This window comes from Telmatherina bonti, assembly GCF_933228915.1.
Source record: "Telmatherina bonti genome assembly, chromosome: 9".
In the NCBI taxonomy this organism is placed as follows: Eukaryota; Metazoa; Chordata; class Actinopteri; order Atheriniformes; family Telmatherinidae; genus Telmatherina; species Telmatherina bonti.
In genome coordinates, this window is record NC_136627.1 from 25,398,408 (window position 1) to 25,419,771 (window position 21,364).

The 21,364-nt window shown below is 38.4% G+C and overlaps 2 protein-coding genes across 2 annotated transcripts; both read right to left on the reverse strand.

Moving 5' to 3' along the window:
• Nucleotides 1–1,156: 1,156 nt before the first annotated feature.
• mfsd1 (major facilitator superfamily domain containing 1) lies at nucleotides 1,157–11,451 on the reverse strand (the record flags this gene model as incomplete). The annotated part of the gene is made up of 17 exons (XM_079246760.1): nucleotides 1,157–1,216; nucleotides 1,412–1,517; nucleotides 4,975–5,041; nucleotides 5,260–5,307; nucleotides 5,422–5,534; nucleotides 5,658–5,755; nucleotides 6,251–6,407; nucleotides 6,583–6,639; nucleotides 8,658–8,769; nucleotides 9,052–9,150; nucleotides 9,638–9,740; nucleotides 9,847–9,955; nucleotides 10,268–10,335; nucleotides 10,470–10,512; nucleotides 10,653–10,765; nucleotides 11,048–11,100; nucleotides 11,274–11,451. 17 exons carry the CDS (start codon nucleotides 11,449–11,451, stop codon nucleotides 1,157–1,159), a joined length of 1,584 nt encoding a protein of 527 aa, XP_079102886.1.
• Nucleotides 11,452–16,301: 4,850 nt separating this feature from the next.
• Nucleotides 16,302–17,671, reverse strand: LOC306760184 (P2Y purinoceptor 13-like; the record flags this gene model as incomplete). The annotated part of the gene is made up of 3 exons (XM_079245977.1): nucleotides 17,468–17,671; nucleotides 16,992–17,381; nucleotides 16,302–16,817 (listed from the first exon to the last, which is right to left on the reverse strand). The coding sequence occupies exons 1-3, from the start codon at nucleotides 17,654–17,656 to the stop codon at nucleotides 16,302–16,304; spliced, it is 1,095 nt and encodes a 364-aa protein (XP_079102103.1). The 5' UTR covers nucleotides 17,657–17,671.
• Between the last annotated feature and the right edge of the window lie 3,693 nt (nucleotides 17,672–21,364).

The window sequence follows — 21,364 nt, forward strand, 5'->3', positions numbered from 1 at the left end:
AAGAAACAATTTATTTACATTTATCCTTCTTTTTTTTTTTTTTTTTAAAGCATTTTTAACATTTGTCTTAGAATTGGACCTCAGGACCAGAAATGTCACCTATGTGCATCTAAATCTATTTTGGTCTAAGCGAAGATTTTACTGACGGCTGCATCCACAAGCACCATCATCTGCTTTTAAATGATGACCCGGTGAATGTGGAGCAACAACATGCTTCCTGCTTCCAGCCCCAATTGCTGTCACCTGTTAGGGCTTTATACAAGATTTTGTGGGTATTCACAGCTCAAGAGATTCGGGCCAGGCAGTGGAGGAGGAAGAGGAGTGGACTCCAATAACATCTGAAGAGCAGAGCATCACTCAGGATTTAATATTTACACTTATCCTGTGTAGCACTAATAGGGAATAAACAAAACCCATCTACAAGCTGTTATAAAAGTGATTTTATTGTTTAAATATATATTAAAAACCGCAACAGGTTAAAAAAAACAAAAAAACAAAAAACTATTCTAATCAATTAAACATTTTTCAAATATAGCCTAACTTGTCCTTGATTACTGACAAAACTTGGAGATTATGGAAAATTAGGAAAGTGCTCAGTATTTGCATGATTATGAACAAAAACACCGCTTGAGGTGAACGACATCTGAGGGATTCTGTGCCCTCTGACGTTTGCAGCCGGGTTTATCTCTGCAACAGATCCTGGAACAGCATTAAGATCCCATAAAAAACTCACTCAATTTTACAAAATACAATCACCAGGGGAGAAAAAAAAATACATTCCATTTTGGTTTTAATAAAAGGCACCTTAAAATGTGTAGAAGATAGGAAAACAGTGCAAATGGAACAAAAATACTGAGGTGAGGTGTAACAAGTTTCCAGAAAACTGAAGCACCTGTAAAAAAAAAACAAAAAAAAAAACCCAAAACAGTCACCCATAAATATTAAGAACAGCCAGTCATGTAGGTTAACATCAACCTTTGAGGTATAATATATATATATATATATATATATATATATATATATATATATATATATATATATATATATATAAATTCCAATCATATTTTGTTTAAGAAGCATCTGATTTTAGTGCATACGCGTCTCTGACCAGGGTTTCTGAACATCGTTCCAGGAGTGCAAGGCTGAATGACGGGTGTCATTTTAGAACACTCCTGTAGGCAAGAGATGACAGATGGGTAGAGCAGTGGTCTGGGAGCTGGGGACACAATGAATAATGCGTATTAAATGAAGAGAGGAAGAGTCTACAGATGAAGCAGCAGCACCATTAGTGGCAGTACAAAAAAAACTCTCTAATAATGTCAAAACTGATGTATTGCCAGAGAAAAGATTGGAGGCAGAATAAGTTATTAAATGGATTTCTGTTTGAATTTTAAACAGTGTGTGTGCATACCTGTGCTCCCAGCCTGGAGAGATACCGGTTGCGCAAGCCAAAAGCAGACATGGGGGCCAGTCTAGCAAGCTCCCCCTCTGTCGGCTTACTGGGTCGCCTTTTAATCCTGCAGGAATAGTAACGCGGCCACCTTAAATATCCCCTACAGCCGCGCTAACATGAGCACAATTATGCAAATAGAACTAATAAGATGAATCACTGCGTCTTGCAAAAAGTGGAAAAGTGATACAAATGATCGCGGAGAGAGAAATACTGCAGTAATAAAGGGAAGATTCAAATGCTTAAAAATAATCCATGTTTAATTGAATTTCATAGGTCTTGGTATCAAAACTGATTTGCTTCTGCAGAAGGAACTCATGTAATCGTAAATGACTTTTCCTAAAAACTTTCTATATTAAACTGTACAGTCGATTTGTCATTTCTAATATTTCTTTACACACAGATCAATAACAGTTAACCACAAATGTCAGTTACACAAAGCCTGCACCACTACCACAACAACATAGTGCAAATGGGTAAAAGGTGATAAAAGCAGCGCGTTTCTGACTCATTAACACAGTCCTCACTTTAATGTGCAATCGCAGCATTTCTACTTTAAGCTACTGACCATCTTTCAACATGTTCTGAACGCTTTGTTTGTAATCTGACTGGGAATTATTTGCCCAACTGAGGTAGTGAATGTCAATCATCCACAGTGTGCAACCCTGATATCAGCACAGGGAGACAAATCTCCCGCCACATTAACTGGAATGTTGAGTTAAGCGTGCAGAATTTGTTGCTCTCTTCAAATAAAGTTATGACATGGTTAGCTTGTTAGAGCTTAATCACCTGAGCTTAATTAAAACTTCTACTAAACATCATTTTAGTGCGATTCTTAAAGCAAGGTCACATTAATTAAAAAAAAAAAAAAAAAAAAAAAAGTTTATAAAAAGTTAAAAGTTTCATGGGTAAACGTATCCAAAAGTGGGTCTGTCTATTTTCTCACATCATTACAGTAATGTACCATTTGATGATGTGACAGAAAATAAACTTTTATGAAGCTCCCAGCTCAGCGAATAAAGAAACTGAGAAATAAAACAATTGAGTGATAAAGATTAAACAATAAAAAGCTCTGCTCTGTTAGAAATCAGCCAGCATTTAAAAAGAATCAATGGTGCATTTGATTAAAAGTGAATATACAGTCTGCCTTCAGAGAGTGGACTGTTAAAAGACTTTGGTTAATAGTTGTGATGAGTGCTGACATGCAAGATGTATATATAAAAAAGGAGCTGAGTGGTCCGCAGGAAGGCAAAGTAGCAAAAGTTCTGCAGAAAGTAGATGGAAAATTAAACCAACGTCCACAAAGTTGCTCTAATATTTAACAACTTCACTGATATTGGAATCCTATATCATTAGAATGAGTGCAGGTTCCATCCCACCGGAAACAAAAATGCTTCGAAAGAAGTTTCAAGTGTCTCAAACTTTCTTCTGTGACTGAAGAAACTTCCTGCTGCGGCTTGTCACACCAGGAGTGATTGACGAGTCAGTTCAGGTAGAAAACAACTAAGTCGGTGAGAAAAACTGTGGAGTCCAAAGTGGGTTTTGTCATTTGTCAGCGTCCTGATACGGATGGTGTCGGGATATCTACACGGGGGAGTTTTGCGACAACCATTCCCAGACTGTCAGTTCATGTGCGAAGAACCACAGATGACATCACTGGGCGGAGTCAGAACCGCAGTCCCGCCCCATGGCAGCAGACTCAGAGCTCTGGGGTGGACAGTGCAGCCTGCTGGTTCTGCAGCCCAGGACCATGTGTGTTCGCTCATCAGCATCATCATCATCTGGAAAATATCACAGCACGAACCACAAACGATTCGTCAGTCAGCTCGAGTCACAAGTGAACATACATTTCATGACAAGTTAGAGTATCCAAACACAGAAACAGTTTGTGTGCATTGTGACTAATCTCATGCAAAAGGTTTAGAACAGAAAGTGCTCATGGCCGCTTTTAATGGTGCCAGTGGAGAGTAATAAACCAGCAGTGGTGTAGCATCAACCCAAACCTGGTGAGTTTAAAAGCTAAAAGCAGTACGCTTGTCAGGTCAGTCACGTAAAGCTCCACCACTTCCTGCTTATTGTTACGGGGAAGTTAGGTCTCTTCTCAGAACTCTGTTTTCAGTCTTACTTGCACATGTGGTTCAGCTAAATTAAATGCTTATAAATAACTAATAAAAAATAGGAGGCCACCTATAAAGACAATGAAATCTTTTTCAGCAAAGCACATCAAAGCAAAGCCTGCAGTTAGGTTTTCACTGCCTGATGCTGACGGGGAAAAGTGACAAAACCTTCTAAAGAATGAGTTTTCTAATCTTGCACACTAATAATTTGATCATTTGTCCTCCATAAAAGCTAAACAGCTTCAGCAGAAGTTTGTTGTCAAGGCTGTTTATTTGGCAGCAATATTACAGTAAATCTACCCAACAGAATGAGGAGATCCAAATCAATTCCTGTAAAAAATGCCTCTAAAAGTATCTTGCTAGGCTGTAATAAAGTAGAAAAAAAGATTTTCCTAATTATAATATGTCAGCAATTACAAACAAAATACTGTGTAAGAGCTACTGTTGGTTCAATTTGTCAATTTATTTTGTTTTTCTGACATCATGATCTTCCAATAGCAGTAGTTCCCAACTTTTCACAAGAGAATACAAATATTTTTCTCCTTGGCTTATCCTGCAGTTATGAGATGCAATACAGCTTTACTGTAAAAAAATAAATAAATAAATAAAACCACCCTCTGAGCTTGGCCATGCCCACTCCTACATATGAATTTATTATGTTGATGAAGTCTGCAAGAAACACCTGTAGAAGTCACCAAAAAGTAGTTTAATGTTGCCGGACCCAACAAGAAGACACAGTTAGACACAGATAACACAGTTAAAACGGTTTATCCATGTAAATAAAATATGTAAAAAAATGGTTAAATGAGTTTGGACTTTTGGCTGACAGATTTGCACCTCTCCTTTTTGAAAACTTTAAAAAGTCATAAATAAATAACTAACTAACTAACTAACTTTATAGCTCTACCAGGGCCTTCAAACGTTTGCTGAGGTGACCGTTCATAAACATTGAAGACCGACCAACCATCCTGCTAATTATACAGTTATTCATTAATCATTTACACTACCATAGCTTGTAAACTGTGTTTTACCGTCTATCTGTTAAATTAGGAGTTGTCGATGAACTGAAGCGTTATTCTGTTTAATCTGACACTACTTGTAAAATATGACCAAAGACAGGTGAGAAATCGTTCTCAGTTTGATGAATCAGTTCAATTAATCTCACTGAACACTAAAAATGATTTTAGACTTGTATTAAAGTGCCTATAACAGGTTCAGCTAAAGACATTCTCAGTAAAAATGAAAAGAAGAGCTCTCTCTAATCTCATTAGTCAGCTAATCCATAACATGTCTGCTCTTCCTGATTATATGAGTAAGTTGTTCGATATGTTTCTGCAATGCTTGTCTAATTATTGTGTATGTGGGTGGAAAAGCAGTGATGGAGGGTGAAGGATGACGGTTACTCACTCTGCATCCGAAGTGCCTTCTTTCTGGAGTTTGGCTCTGGCTGCAGCTGACCGATTCAAATCTCCACCTGAAGCAAGAGAGGGAGGCGGAGAGATTATAAACCAGTCAGGCGATAAGGAAAAGACGAACTGAGTATAGAGAGCAGAGGTCTCCAGCAAGGGGAAAAAAAAAAAAAAGAAAAAAAGCCAGCAATGAGAAAAATAAGGAAAAAAAAAAAAAAAAAAAAACCAAAGCAAGAGAGTGAAAGAAACGATGCGGCGTGAGAAGTCCACAGACTCCACTTACCTTTGAGATAATCCACAAAGTACAGCAGCACCACTGCTATCAGTGCAACTGCAAGACAGGAGGAGGGAAGCCAGCAGCGGGAATCAATGACAATGTCACTCAAGAGTCTTCAAGACTATGAAAGATTAAAATATGTCAGACAGACAGGAAGGAAATACTGACTGCAAATGCAAGCGCAGAAGAACACTTCCAACACCAGGTATCCTTTAGAGTCCAGGATGGACCCCGCTGCAATAGCAATGACAGCAAGTCCCAGGTTCTGGATAGACTGCATGCTGGTGGACAAACAAAGGAGGACACAGTGTTATTAAGAGAGAGAGAAAACATCCATGTGCGGGTTGCCTAGTCAAGCAGACTTTAGAAGATATAAGACATAATTATATTAATAAGGAACATACAAGCCATAAGCCGTTCCCAGTTGATGCACAGGGACCACAAACGCCACCATAGGCCACAGAGCACAGGCCAGCAGGGAGTATGACACACCGAGGAGAGACTGCACAACAAGAGCGGACACAGGCTCAACAATTTAACAAGCCTTTAAGAACAGAAGGTACACTAAAAGTCAGAAGTTACCCATTAAATTCAATTCAATTTAACTGGTACTGTATACTTGTATAATGTCATAACAGTGGACTTGCATTTAGATTTATTTTAGCAGAATAAAAATCCTGACAGCTGAGGATTTGTTTTGATTTAAAGTTCAAATCCCACACAATCCTGATTTACTAACAGGATCATGATATATGCATTTACGACTATGACATCCATTAGAAGAGAAAAATTGAAGCTCTGAAACAAGACTTTGTGTACTTTGTATTGCATGATCAAATCCTACTGTTCTGCAGGGATCTAGTTACTCACTACTAAACACTTTGCATGAAACAACTTATTTAAACAGAGTAATCCATTATTCCCACTGACAACATTTACTAACAAAGAACAACTCATTTCTGTCTGATATTTAGCATCCGAGAGCCAGGGGTGTTACCATGGCGATCCATGGGTTCCAGAAGGTGAAGGCCAGCATCATGTGAGCCACGAGCGTTGCAACCACAGCAATTATTACCCAAATCACATTCCTGCCCGTCTTATCGACCAAAAAGCCAAGAATTGGAGAGGCAGGGGCTGAGATGATGTACACGATACTGGGAAAGAGACAGAACAAGCAGTCTACAGTTCAATTTCTTCTTCTTTTTTTTATTTAAGAAAAGGGGATGAAAAATCCTCGCTAAATAAAAACTTTGAGATGCAACGGCAGACTATAGCAGCGTTACTGTTTTATGGTCAGTCCTGCTTTATATTATGGCCAACATGAGTTACCTGTTGACGGCTCTGGCCTCAGCTGGAGAGAAGTTGAATTTTTCAATGAAGAAGACCCTGAGAATGAAAAGATGAGACGATAAGCTCAGTACAAACAGCTCAGACTTTGTCCACACAGTGACAAAGGGAGGAATAATTGAGTTTACTCTTGTAGATGTTCACCAGTCGACTGGCATATGTCGTTTTGTCTGTCCGATTGCCGCATAGATCCAGGAATCTTTTTTTAAAAGAATGCTGGACAGGCTCAGACATCCAGGAACATTGATGAACTTTGTTCCATCTGGCCGGTGACAACAAAAGGCTGCTAAAGTGTCACATCACCGGATTTTAGAAGAGTTCAGAGTTTAAATATGCTGAAAAGTTGTGTTGTGATTGGCTGCAATAAACAGCAGCTCCACAGACAACTAGCAGTGATGAAATGTGTCCATGCTGACGTTAAACTTTGCAGTCTTTTGAAATATTTGACAATTTGTTCAGATCATTTCGTCACTGGTAAAACGTTTATTATATTTCTGTTTAAAACAAACTAGTTTTTGTATAGATGCTAAAAATGCCTTGAAACGTCTGGTGGTTTTTGTTTGCACCTCCTTCACAATGTGGTGGTGAGCAGACATAAGGACATTTGTTCAGTCCTGCTGCCACTAGCGTCACCTCATGTCTTTCTAGCCTCGTCACTGAGGGCGTCAACGTAACTGTATGACATTATATATCATTTTCTATCAAAAACCGATGGACAAATCTTAAAACTATGAGAACAAGTTGCACACTTCAACATGGACGACAGTTAAAGAGGCATCCAAAACCAGAAACATGTTGCCAGATTCTCTGGTGATGTTTGAAAAAGATGCGATATACAACCTTAGAAAAACCACTGGTTCTTGCCCTGAAGGAAAACAGCTCCAATTCCATAACTAACTAAGACAAAAAGAGAAACCAAACTTCAGACCCATAAAATAGATATTAGATCCTTATATTTTAGTGGAAAGCCACTTACATAAACTCAGATATGATTTCACATCTTGTGGAAAGGGTTTCTTAAAGTAATAAAACTTTAATGGCTTAAATTTCTTTGTCATGGTGATTATGATGGATTAAGGTTCTCTGAGTTATTCTTTTTGGCAATAAAAAAAAAAAAAAAATTAAAAAGAAATGTTTAACCAGAATTCCTTTTTGTTGGTTTTTATCTGTGTTTTATGTGAATCCCACAACTTGTAGAGCTTATTCAGTGCTGCACAATCTACTAATTATCCCACAATGTCTAAAAACACATCAGCGTTTGCATTCTGCATGATCTGAGGTGATGTCAAGGATCAGTAGATGCAGGAGACTGATTGACAACACAACCTCTAAAGAGAAACCACCAACAAAACCAAAGACACCAGCTGTTTGGGAGCATTTTGACGTATCTCCCAAAAATACATACTATTATTGTATATACCAGGATTTATATATTGAGAACTTATTGATATACCACATTTCACATTAATTTAATCTGACTTTACAATTCCTAATGTAGGGATTCTGACATAACACATGCACCATTATGTTTGTAGCTCACATGTAAAATACTATATAACTGCTGTACAGCAAATAGCCTGCAGGTGGCAGCACTCCCAAACGAACTATTAAACGGAGCTTCAACTACTGAAACTTTTGGCAAAGGAACTGTTCAGAAAGAGTCAACACATTCAAAAGGCTTCATTACACCACCAGTAGCTGACATGCACCTTTGTTACCATAAGCAGAGGTACATGTACATGATAATATGCTATTTTTCTATCATACAAGCTCACAAACTATGCTGTGATACAAAAAAAAAAAAAAAGCATCCCAAGTACCATTTTACAGAATAATATAGGTCTTAATAAATGTATTTATTTTTTTCAAAGCGTGTAATCACCTTTTGCGACCAGCTCATTTAAGATGCTCACTTTGGTCAGTATCTAAAGATCTGAGTAGGTTGAGACTTTGCTCTGTCTGAATTACCAAAGTGATGCACCGACAGTTAAAGCCAACCGTGACAAAGATTATGTTCATGTGTCAAAGTGAGAGCGCAGCACAGCTAAAATACTTACTGTCCCAGTCCTATAAAGGGGAAAATGGCAACGTAGTAACCCACACAAATGATGAAGATGAGCCACAGGGTGACAGGGAAATCTTTCACATCTGTCAGCTTGATCACTTCACCTAAAATGCAGTTCCAACAAACATACAGGGGAGGTTTAAACAAGCAAAGCATGTGTTCTGATACAGTAGACAGTCTGGGTTATCATGGGAAAATAAAAACAAGCTTAACTGTCACCTAGAGAAATGAAAGACACAAATCTCATCAAAACAGAGCTGTGAAGTCTGTCAAAAACCAACCAAAGTCTTTTATTGACCAAAGTCACATTTATTGTGGACATTGGACTGTTATTGACCAGTGTATCTAAAAGAGGAAAAGTTTAGGGTTATCTTAGAACGTGTTACCTGTTTTCCCTTGTTCCTTCTGGAGGATCTTCTCTGCCCTTTTATCAAGGAATCCCAACACCAGCGCACAGATTAGCGAAAACAGGCAGGTTACAGCAGCTAGCGATGGAAAAGTTGCATATGAGGAGTCAGACAAAAGACAGAAGGAGCCTACACAAACTTTAACCTCCAGCTGTAGTGCAGAATCACATGATGTCTAAGAATTACAACTTGATTCTGCTGTTCACATGAATTCAACTCAAAGGGTCAGATTAAAGAGTAACTCAGAGCAACAGAATAAAATAAAAAATAAAAAAGACTATGAAAGAACAGCACATATTTTGTATTAAAAAAGCTAAAAACTTTCATGTAACTAAATAAGAAAAAAGAAACAGCAGAGTTAAAAACCAAGAACTGACACTGTTTCTAACCCTTGTGATTCATCGGAGGCAGCGAGTAGCAGTTTCAGTTCCCTTTACAACTTCTCTGTAGAAGTGTTATCTGATATCATTACTTACAAAGAAAATATCAAGTATCCGTAAGCAGAAGCTTCATTTAAATCTCCTCTACTTGCCTGAAGCAAGGAGTTCACCATATGGATACTTACCTATCATAAGTGATGCTCCCAGTGTTGTGTATCCAGTGGAGCCAACAGAGAGTGCCACTCTGCTATACACCCAGCCCATGATGTTCATGTTCACCGTGCTGCCCTGCAGATGACACGACACAAAACACGGGAGAGTGGACTTGATGCTTTAATGTATTTATTCTGTGGCATGCTTTGTTTAAAATAAGATGTGCTGGTAGCTTCCGTACCAGTCGTGCCATGCTCAGCTGAAGGCCAAACACCAGATTGAGCTCTTTTCCTTTGAACCAGTTAACTGCATACGTGTTCTGAGCCACAGCCAACGACTCCCCTCCAATACTAAGAAAATAAAGAAAACAGGTGAACTGGACAATAAAAGTAAGAAAAGTTGATAAACCACCTTTAATAACAATAAGTCTGTGACTTTCTGAGTCTAGACTCAGTTTTTGTTGAAGATTTGATGCAGATTTAATATCGCTGAGGAAAGTTTAGAGAATTTATGTAGGGTGACATATAAATACAAAAGCTTTGCACATAGCAGGCTGTGTGTTTGCAAAAGGTGCAACTGACATGAGGGATAAGGTGTTTGTTCATGTAAACAAAACTTAACTTGAAGAGATACTCTTTTGTTTGTTTGTTTGTTTGTTTTACCCAAATACAAAGCGTCCAAGTTCCATCAACCAGAAACGATTCAGCCAAGCTCCAGTTGCAAAAATGACCTGTTAATGAAAAATAAAACCAAAAACAAAATGACTAAGTTGGATTATTTTACTTTTTTTTTTTTTTTTAGTTTAGATTTTATTCCTTTTTGTATTAAAAAAAAAAAAAAAGAAAAAAAAAAAGATAGACCCACCTGTCCAACACAAACAAAGAGAGAAAAGAGGATGGTTCCCAGCCTACATGGACAGAAGTGCAAAATGACACCGATGAAGATGGTATGCACAAATCCACTAAATTCTTTCACTTTCACTATTAGGTTAAATACATAAAGTGTTACATTAGTACTAAAATAAATCTTAGTTGGACATTTTTGTACCTAATACCAAAGACTCTGTCGAGCAGAAACCCTCCGAAGAAGCAGAGAACCACATTGGGCCAGGAGTACCAGGCATACAGCTGCATGAACTTTGCAGTGTTCAGGTTCAGATCCTGGGAGAGTCAGGGAAAAACATCAGCAACTTCATCAGATGTTCAGTTACTGCTCACTGTATGTTTCAACAAGTTTCTGCGACATAACATGCGGGGAAAAACGTATTCTGGTGGAATATTACAGGGAGAAGGAGAACCAAATTTCCTCATTAGATTGCTGTGCAGATTACTTTGTAAAGTAAGGCATTCTCTCCATGCAGAAAATCTCTTCTGCGAGTAAAACAGCCACTAACGCAGTTTATACTGTGATGTACTGGTGTGTGAGATGGTAGAATGAATCACCTGGATGACTTGAGTTTGAAGTGCAGCTGGATTGTCATAACAGAAATAGCTCCCTGTAACAAAGAAACCACATTTACCAACAACAAACATGCTGATGTTTGTATTTGTCATCTTCCACGATCGGCAACAATCACCACACATTCTTCCTGTAAACCATTCGCGGCTTTTTCAACTTAAATTAATCCAAACTATCGTTAATAATCTGGAAAGGATGATTACTGCTCACCGAATCCCAGAAAGCACATGAAGATGAGTACGACCACCCGGTGCAGAAGGTGGCTGGGGTCGCATATGGCGGACATGGGCTTGCCGCTGTTCTGACTGGTTCTCCTGGATGCCTGCTGGTCGGTGAACGACTCATCCTCTTCTCCCATTAGGTTCTGCCGCTCCTCAAAATCCGCCATGTTCTGTTGTTTGGGAAAAGTTAACGAAAGACAGGAAGCCGTAGGCTACGGATCATATGACTGACAAGCCGGTCACGTGGCACTACTGCGTTACGTTGACGTGCGCTGATTGAGCGGGGACGTGACGTGACGTGACGTGACGCGCATAACAACAACAGCTGTAGACACCTCTGTTACAACTGAAAACATGTTCTTATTTCTTACCTATTGTCATTTTAAGCTTAATTATTTATCAGAGAGTCTACAAGAAGAGCTTCAAATGCTTCAGCTGTGGAAAAAACATTGTTTTCTTTAGACTGTTGTCAGGAACTGGTTGCTTGAGATGCTCTGTTTTAACTCTTGCTCCATTTAACCCTTCCACAGAAATCCTGACTACTTATTACTATCATTAGTCATCTGTTCCACCCAAGTCTGCAAGCAAAACTTTAGAAATAATCAAAGCTGTTAGATAAATAAAACTTTTGTACCCAGCTGTGTATTTGAATCAGAATTCGCAGTGGTCTTTGGTAATGCTATCTCTTTATTGTGAAAATAGCAGTACTAACACCAGACTTTGTATTAATTTAGTATACAATTTATCACAGATTATAATAAGTATGAGTTATCAAAACCACTGATTTAAAAAACATGTATCTGCCTCCTAGTGGACAAAGTGGATAGTTCAAGATCATATGGCTGATTTGGGAGTGAGCATATGATAAAAATTGCATTGCAATGACTAAATGAAGTCTTCCAAGAATCTAGTAAAGTAATAAAAAAAGTAAAAAGCAGAACTTTAAATAAAATTGCACAAATCTGTGTTTGCTTATATGCTTTTACTTTTCTGTCCTTGATCAAGGTGTGCTCTTGCAATGAAAAGCGGAAAATACAATCTCAGAGAAATGTCAAAAAGTTAAGTAAGATTGGAAAGTATTAATGAAATGTTCCACTTTCTTATAATTATATTAAAGATTCAGCACCCTTCAGCACATAACTTCAAAAGTTTTCCTTCCTCACACATTAGTGTAACCATGGACATGTTCCCTGCCCCCTACCTACAGGACTCCTAACCCTGCAAAACACAGCACTCTCCCTCTGCAACACTCATTCAATCCTCTTCATCCCCACAACTACATCCCAGAAGTCTCTGCTTAAGTTTCTTATGATCTTCTTCAAGAGCAATTGCAAGTCAGAGCAAAAGATTTAGAAATCAATTGAAATTTTTGTTCACTGTACAGAGAGTGTTGCACGGATTGTTGTTGAAAAAAGGGACCTGAGCTCAAAGGCACTGCCTTTGATTTCTTAGTCCATCTACACTACAACTCTTCCCTTATTAAAGTCATGATATCGAGTGTTGAATGGTGGCATATAGAAGCAGATGAACTGAGTTTCCTTCACAGGGTTTGTTTGGTTCAGCCGTAATGATAAGGTGAGGATCCCTACCTACAACTGGATGCAACTTGAAGTTCATTATTTTGCATAAAAAGGCAAACAGTGTGGTTAGTGACCAACCTACTGCACCACTTCAGGTGCAACTACCTCCAGAAGATGAATGCTTTTGATTACATAAAATGAGGTAAGGGTTTTAGCTCTTTCATTGTAATTTTATGATGTTAAATATGACAATTTATTAAAATGTCAAATTGTCTTTTTGACTTGCAGCATGCCCTGTGATGTACTGGCAACCTGTCCAGGGTGTACCCTGCCTCTCACCCAATGATTGCTGGGATACCCTCCAGCTTTTCGCGACACTGAATTGGAGTAAGCGGTGAAGAAAACTGGATGGATGGATGGACTTGCAGCATACCCATGAGGTTCCATTAGGCTACCTTGAGTCGTCTCTGTCTGGGTTTCTCTGACATGCAAGATGTACTGCCGCCCTGCCAGATCCAGGGGATCGTCAGGTCCCACCTTACAACCAGCCACTGGGTATTTGACACACATATTGTCCACAAATCTGTTCACATCCACGGTACATTAAGTCAGGAGGTTGTTTAATTTCCATGGATATCATTTCAAATTTCTCATAATTCAGCTCTGTGGGGTTATCTGTCGGAGGATTTAATCTGAGGTTGACGAATGGTCCTTCCTGCAGCTGCAGTCACCGCTCTGACCGTTCTGTGGCTCATTAATTTCCTGCCCAAATATCAGTGTGTGTTGTAACCAGCAGAGGGTGGGATGTAGAAAGATCATATTTCATTATTAGATTAATCAAACCCATGCAGACTCAATTATAAATCCGGAGGGAAGTGACATTAAAAGGGCAGGAATAGTTCGTGAATGTCCTGATAATGGTCATTTGGTGGTCACATGGTAACAAAAAATAAATTTAATCTAGATTTACATTTTCCCTCCTTCCCTTGCTTAACCAGACACTGCTGCAGTAATGTAAACGATTATGTACTGTACTGTAGACTTGCTGTTCATTGCTAAATATAGTTTCACTGTGGCGATTGCACACATTTGATCTCTAGCAGTGCAAAGAGATAGCAGTGTGCAGCATATAATACACAGATGTACAGTGGTTGAAAGGCCTGCACAAATAAGTTCCGTATGCCAGATCATTGGTTGTATCTCAGGTTTTTACCAAATCACTCCTGGTTCTAAAACACCCGATTTAAAAAGTGTCAACTTTAACAGACTTTAACAGACCAAAAGCAAAATAATAAGTCAACATAATCCTCTTTAATAAGCACAATTGTGAAATTACACAAGCTTTGTTTACAATTTGAACACTGATAAATGAACCAGTACAGTTCAGAGGAACAAAAAGCACAAAGGAAGAGAAGACCAGGGTTCAATAACAAAGTCCTTGCAGATTGTTATATTGGATGTCCAGAGTTTTGGTTGCATGACAAACAAGAGTACAAACATTTTTAATCCCTCTTTTTTTGTTCTGATGGGATTTATCAACTGGGAACAAAAATTTCTCATCATGAATAGAAAAGTCAGATGTTAAATGAAGAAAGCGGAATGGCAAAACAAACTAACAAACAAAAAAACAATCTTCCAATAAGTTGTTTCTATTTTTATAAGCTGATCCAATTCAATCTAATATTTAATTATTTCAAAAGGAAAAGTGTTATTGTGATTTGCTTTACACGTCACTTAAATCTGCATGTACTAAGAGAATAGAGAATAGAATCTTGTCATAATCTGAGACCAAAGAAAACATTTTGAAACCTTAAACATCTGTGTGAAAATTGAAAACCTGAAATAAAGTTTTGCAAGTCTGAAGATAAGTTTTGAAACCTTGGAAAGTATTTTGAAAGTCTGAAAAAAGTTTGAATCTTTGCAAGCATTATTTTGTACTATTTTTTTTTTATTTTTGATTAGTATAAATTATTACAGAGTTTCAACCTCCTGAAAGCTCCTGTTGCAGCACTTGGTGTCTGTTTAGACATTTTCAGTTTGAAACATGGCGTTGTTGTTCCACCACATTATCAAAGAAGTTTTGTAGCATTGTAATATGAGATCTGAAAACTGTTGAGTGCACATTTGCAAAACAGTTATGAAACCTTGAAACATGAGTTCTGAAATGTTAAAATCTTCAGCAAACATAATTTTATACAACATATTGATATATATTTATAGCTCATTAACATGAGGGTGAAAAACGCACAGCTTGTTGTTAATGGGAAGGTTTGAAATGCTGCAAAAACAAAAACCAGTGTTGCACTCAGAGCTTACATACAAAATGATGTTGGCAGAAGATATTAACATTTCAAAACTCAAGTTTTAAAGTTTTAAAATGTTTTTTTTTTTTGTTTCAGACTATGTCAGGATTCTAATCCCATATTAAAAGTCCACTAGATAGCTGTGAATGATTTCCTCTTTCTCTGAATTCATGTTTCACACATCTCAAATTTGCAATCAAACGTGACCCCAACAAAGTAGACACATTGATCTGGTCTTAATATTTTTATGACTGTAATTCAGTGATGATAAGGAGGATACTCATTACAATGATACATATCTGCATTACATGCATATGAAACGGCCAAAGGAAATGTGTCACTAAATATGTCACTGCACTGCGAAATACTTTGATAAATCATCGTACCTAATATCCCCCACCAGAATTTACTTTGAGAACTCCCAAAACATGTTGCCTACATAAAAAAAACCAACCTCCACCTCAGTTCATGCTTTAAAACACTTCAGATAGATGTAAATAGAATATTTTGTTAATTTTTTCACTACTAGTTCTAGTTGGTTATCATCCAATGCTAATGCTGCAACCCCCCACATCAATTCAATGTAAACAGGGAGAAAAACCCTTTCCATAACAGTTTTATTTAATGTTTTATTATGTGTGTGTGTGTTTTACCAGTTTACCACACTTCAGGCTGTGAATATCATAATCTTCATCCCTAATGCTTTATGATATATGTGTTACATGTTGATTTTCATAAATAAAAATTTTCCATACTGTACAACTGCTGCATAAAAACGATCATTTTTCTGTTTGAATTTAATGAAAGTGGCAGTGCAAGTGTTGGCATTTAAATCATTATAGCAGACTTGTTTTCAGCTTTTTGTTCCCAGCTCATGTCATGTAGTTCCTGTTGGGAGAATGTGCTGTCAAGATGGTTTTTATATGCTTTGCAAAGGCAAAGTGTTTGAAAGAGATTAGCGAGCAGGATGCAAGAAATGACAGGAAGCACAATTAGGGAAACGTGATGGATGAGTTAGCAAATACTGGGCAGAAGTAGTTTACTGGTAGAGAAAAAAGAATTTGTGGTTTGCATAGAAATGTTTATTTAGCATTGCTCTTTGATCTGAATTCAATAATCTCATGGTTTCTTTTTAAAGATTCTTTACAGCCACTGTTGTTTTGACAAGTTAATATTTACAAGTAAAATAAACATTCATTTTTCTTTGCTTTGACTGACATCATCAGAAACATCTGACTCAATGTTTCCTATCATGTTTTGCCTGCCATTAGAGGGGAGTCTGGTACTGGGTTCTATTTGTGTCATTTGCAGTTGTGTTGATGTTGCTGTTGGCGAGTCCTTCGCAGTTTTCCAGAATGTAGCTGTAAGTCTTTTCCTGAACACCTTGCACAGGAACACATAGATAAGCGGGTCCAGACATATATTGGTGGCTGACAGCCACAGTGTGGTTTCCTTAGCGATGTAGAGTGCGTTCTTTGCCTGGCAATGACTTTCCATGCTGCCTGTTTGGGTCAGAGTGTACGGAACTCGAGTGAAGTGAAAGGGGGCAAAACAGATAAAAAACACCCCTACCACCACAAAGACCTTCGCTTTGGTTTTCCGACTGGAAGCCCGCGATGTGCTCTTTGAGGCTTTGTATGACTCATAGACCTTCTTGCTGATGAATGTGTAGCAAACCACCATCAAGGCGAATGTGCCCCAAAAGACAACCTGGAAGTGAACATCAACATACCATGAAGACAGACAGGAATTTCTGGACATTTTCATCAGTTGCTATTGAGTACTTGAAATGAAAAGTTCATCATTGTGTAAATGATGCATGTTTGCTTTCATGCACAGACTTAAATGAGAAGACCTGAACTATTTTTTATTTAAAATAGATACCTGACAAAAGTAGTTGAATCCCGCATGCCACAGCACCCCAGTCTTGCTCTTCATGGAGGTGCACTTGAGTCTGCCGCCGTAGATTTTTGGTGGCTTATCACTGAGAATGACATTGGGTAGTGCCAAAGATAACATTACCACCCAAACTGCTGCACTCATCACCTGGCCTATCGAAACCTGCTGTATGGCACTCTTCCCAAAGGGCCTGACTATCTTCAGGTAGCGGTCCAAGCTGATGAGGCCCAGTAAAAGGATGCTGATGTACATGGTGATGTAGAAAAGAACAGCAGAGTATCGACAATAGAAGGCGCGCAGATGCACGGAACCCACACCTGCATCACTTAAGACTTTCACAGGGATGGTCAGGGTCATCAGCAAGTCAGCCACAACCTGTTGATAAAGCACAACTAGTTGCTTTTTTTTTTCTTGCTTTGAAATTTGAAAATGTTGAGCAAGGGTCTGAGTTACTGGCTTACCACATTTTTTAGAAAGACCACAAATGTTGAGGTGTTTGGGATGCTGAAGAAGATCCATGCAGCCAGAGAGTTCAGTATCAGAGCAACTATAAAAAGGATGCCGTACAGATAGGGGAAAACCACTGACGTTATGCTGGTATCTGTAATACAACTGTCGGAGGTGGGGATGTTGGATGATGTGCTGTTCATCTTCTGGCCTTCAGCTGACCTTTCATGAGATTAGAAGGAAACAATGTTAAAAATAAAATATGACAAGAATGAACAGTGTATAGGGTTTTTGTTGCATCCAGCTTCCCTGGTTGAGTTATGCCTTTTTTTTTTTCTCTCTAATTACGGTTTTCAGTTTTTTTGTTTCCAGTTTTATTTTCTGTACTAATGCATTGTCTCATTTCAGGCATCTTTGCTTGCTGCCCTCCTGGACTCAGTACCTGCCCCACCCTAAGGTGTTCTACCAGTGTACTACCCCTCGTCTGTCACTGTGTGTATATATACTCCTTCGCTTGCATTCCTTCTCTTGCCTTGCTGCTTGCCTTGTGAATTTTGCCCACTGCTTTAGCCCTTTGGATACCTTCGTCTGCCTCCTTTTTTGTCCACTTGGTCATTACATTGGATTGAATTAAAGGACATTTTAAGTCTCCGGTGTGGAGTTTGCATTTGAGTCCTTTCTCCTCGACTAAGTTTCATGACTGTCATTAGAATATATATCGGCCACACCATCTACAAATGAAGTGAGCAACATTGATAATTTCATTATGAGGAAATGTTCTGTTGGGAAAACTTTGATTGCTCCACCCAATGATGAACCAAACATGCCCCCACAGAAACAGTACTTCCAAAAGACAGAAGCTTCCATCAGCAGGATGTAATGAGACTCAGGCACAGTGGAGGAACTACAAAAGCTGTAGGATATAGCTACGCTGGTCCAAAGCACTGACAATCGGACAGCAAATACACTTTTTCTGCCAAGGTCCTTAAAAAGACAGCTTACATGTCAGTGTATTTTACATTTAATGACTCCATACATATTAAAATATAATGCAAAAATATGGTTCTCACTGAAAGTCTCATTTTGTGTAATCACAGCAACTTTCTACACATTTAACGCTGTTTACGTGGCCACAAACAAAGGATGGTACGCTATAAACCTCCACAGAAAACCATCATTTTGACTTTTTGTGCAACATTCTTTACACAGTCTTGTCACTTTTCTGCTTCTGTCTCTCAAGGTTATGTTGAAATATTCTGATTAGACATGGTTAGACATTTTATTATCATTGACTATTATTCTTTCATCCTATCAAATGGATGTTGCCTTACAGCCCAAAGATGTGTCACAATATCACTCATTAAAATGATGAAAAATGAAACTAAATCCTGATTATAGATAAAAGTCTGTATGACATATGTTTTGTTGTAAGTGAGTTTATATGCAACTTTGTTGAATGTCTCAATATGACTGTTACATAAGTGAAAAACAGCGAGTGGTGAAACCTCATCAGTCTGTGGTCTCCTTCTGCCTGACATGTCTGTCAGAATTTTAGTTCTCACAAAAAAGAACAAAAACAGGTTATATGGCAACTGAAGTATATTATTCTTTAAAGTTTTTGTAGAAATATTATTGGCATATTTTCCAACAGCATTCAGTTTCTATCAATAATATTAACTGGTATCTTAATCCAAAAGAGAATAAGCCGATGAGTCTTACCTTTGCTCTATCTTTATTACAAGTCACTGTGGACATCGGAAAAAGAATGAGAGTCAGGAAAAAAGGCAGTATTTCACAAAAGGAAGAAGTAAAATTTCCAATTCCCTTTTTTCTTCATACCCACAGTAAGATAAATGAAAGTAAAAAAACACCAAAACAAACAAACCAAAATTAAAATGGAAAACCTGGTGTAATCAATTCAGTCAGCAAAGCAAAAGCTCCAATCTGAAGTTTTACTCTCAGTGTTTCCCCCTACTCTCATTCTCTATTTAAGTGTGTGTGTGTGTTTGATGCTCTTACAATGGGTGGTCTCTGGAGCTACTGTGTGGCTGTCTAGTCGCAATCCCAGTGAGTTTGCCAGTCTTCCTCCCGGTGAAAGACCCTTTCCTTCCTTGCTTCCTGTTCCAATTGTCTGCTGAGAGGCTTGTTCTACTTGGTGCCAGTCCCTCTGCCTCCGCTGGCTTACGTCAGTCTCAGTGCCTGTTAACATGTAAAAGCAAAAACGATGTCTTTATGTCTTTATGCAAATGCAGATACCTCCTGCACAATGCTGCACCTCCCTACATATTATAGCTTACTTCTCTGACCTCGTTCTGTATTATTATCTGTCAATAACCGTTAGGGACAGAAAAAAAAAACCCAGAATAAAAAAAAAAAACCCAAAATAAACAAACAAACAAAAAAAAACCTGTGGGTTTAGTGGGTACGATGTGCTTGTAACTTGTCAGGAAATGCTTTTAGTTCCATTTATACTTATGTAAGGTTTGTTACATGTTATGTCTGCAGTAACTATTTTTACAAGATCACGTCTTGACTGAAAAACTGTCAAATACAAAACAATAGTTGATATTCCCCATCAGTTTTATTTCCTTCTGTGCTTCTTGATAAAAATAGTGCTTTCTGAGAACATCTCAACATGACTTCCTGTGTGAATTGTCTTGGGTCTCAGCCACATTACAGATGGGAAGAAAGAAGCTTAAATGTATGTGTTTACTACAGCATAATCCCCAGAGGAGGGTTGTTGTTTGTTAGAATCTTCTTTGCAATAAACTACACAGGGGTTTGTGGTTTTCCATGTGCATGTAGAAATCATGATTTGAAATTAGGGCTTTTAGTTGATTAAATTTTTACTTGTGATCAATCACGTAAGGTCCTGAGTTAACTTACAATTATTTGCATATTAATCATAGATTTTGTATTTCTGTCTCAATATACCGTTACATGATATTCACTCCTTTAATTTAATTGTCCGATTTGCTTTAGTGACTGTGCATTTATAGGCTCTTTAGTTACTTGTTAAAAATTACTTTACTGATGCTGAATGCCTTTTTACACATACATGTGCTCACAAAACCCTTTTGCAGACATTCTCTGGCATGGCACTTCCGACAACCTCACCTTTGTTGAGAAACCAACATATAAACAGCACTGAATATCCTGCAGGGCTCCAGCACCATTCCCAGCTTCTTCAGTTTGTCCAGATCAGCTGCTAAAAGGTTTCTGTTTGTGGAATTAACAGGACGTTTCTGCTGGATCTGCATGATTTGAACTAACTGCACTAAGCAGAAGCTTTATTCTGAAATCCTCAGAACTGGAAAAGGAAGTGCCTGTGAATTACTGACAAAAGTGTTGTAGCCTGAAAATGGCAATGTGGAGACATGAGCCAGTCATTTTCCTTGTCACTTAGTCCAATTCAGGGTCGCTGAATGCTGGAGACTTTCTCAGCAATCATTGGGTGAGAGGCAAGGTACACCCTGCAGGTTGCCAGACGAACAACCATTCCTACCACTCCTTTCACACTCACTCCTAGAGACAAATCCAAAGTCAGTCCTTGAGAGCTGATGCTGTCCTTCAGGTTTTTGATGTAACCCTATTCCAACACACCTGGCTTCCGATAAATGGATCCAACAGCCAATGAGGTTCTGGACAATGAGTGATTTGTTTGACTCAGGTATGTTGGAACATGGATATATAGAAAACTTGCAGAATCGTGGCACTCCAGAACCGGAGCTAGGCACCCTTGATTTAGAGCAGGGGTGTCAAACTCCAGTCCTCGACGGCCGGTATCCGGCAGGTTTTTGTTGTTTCCCTCCACCAACACAGCTGATTTATATCAAATGCATCCAGCAGCTTCTTGTCAACCTGTTTTTAGGTTTTCGGTCAGGTGTGCTGGAGCATGGAGACAACAAAAA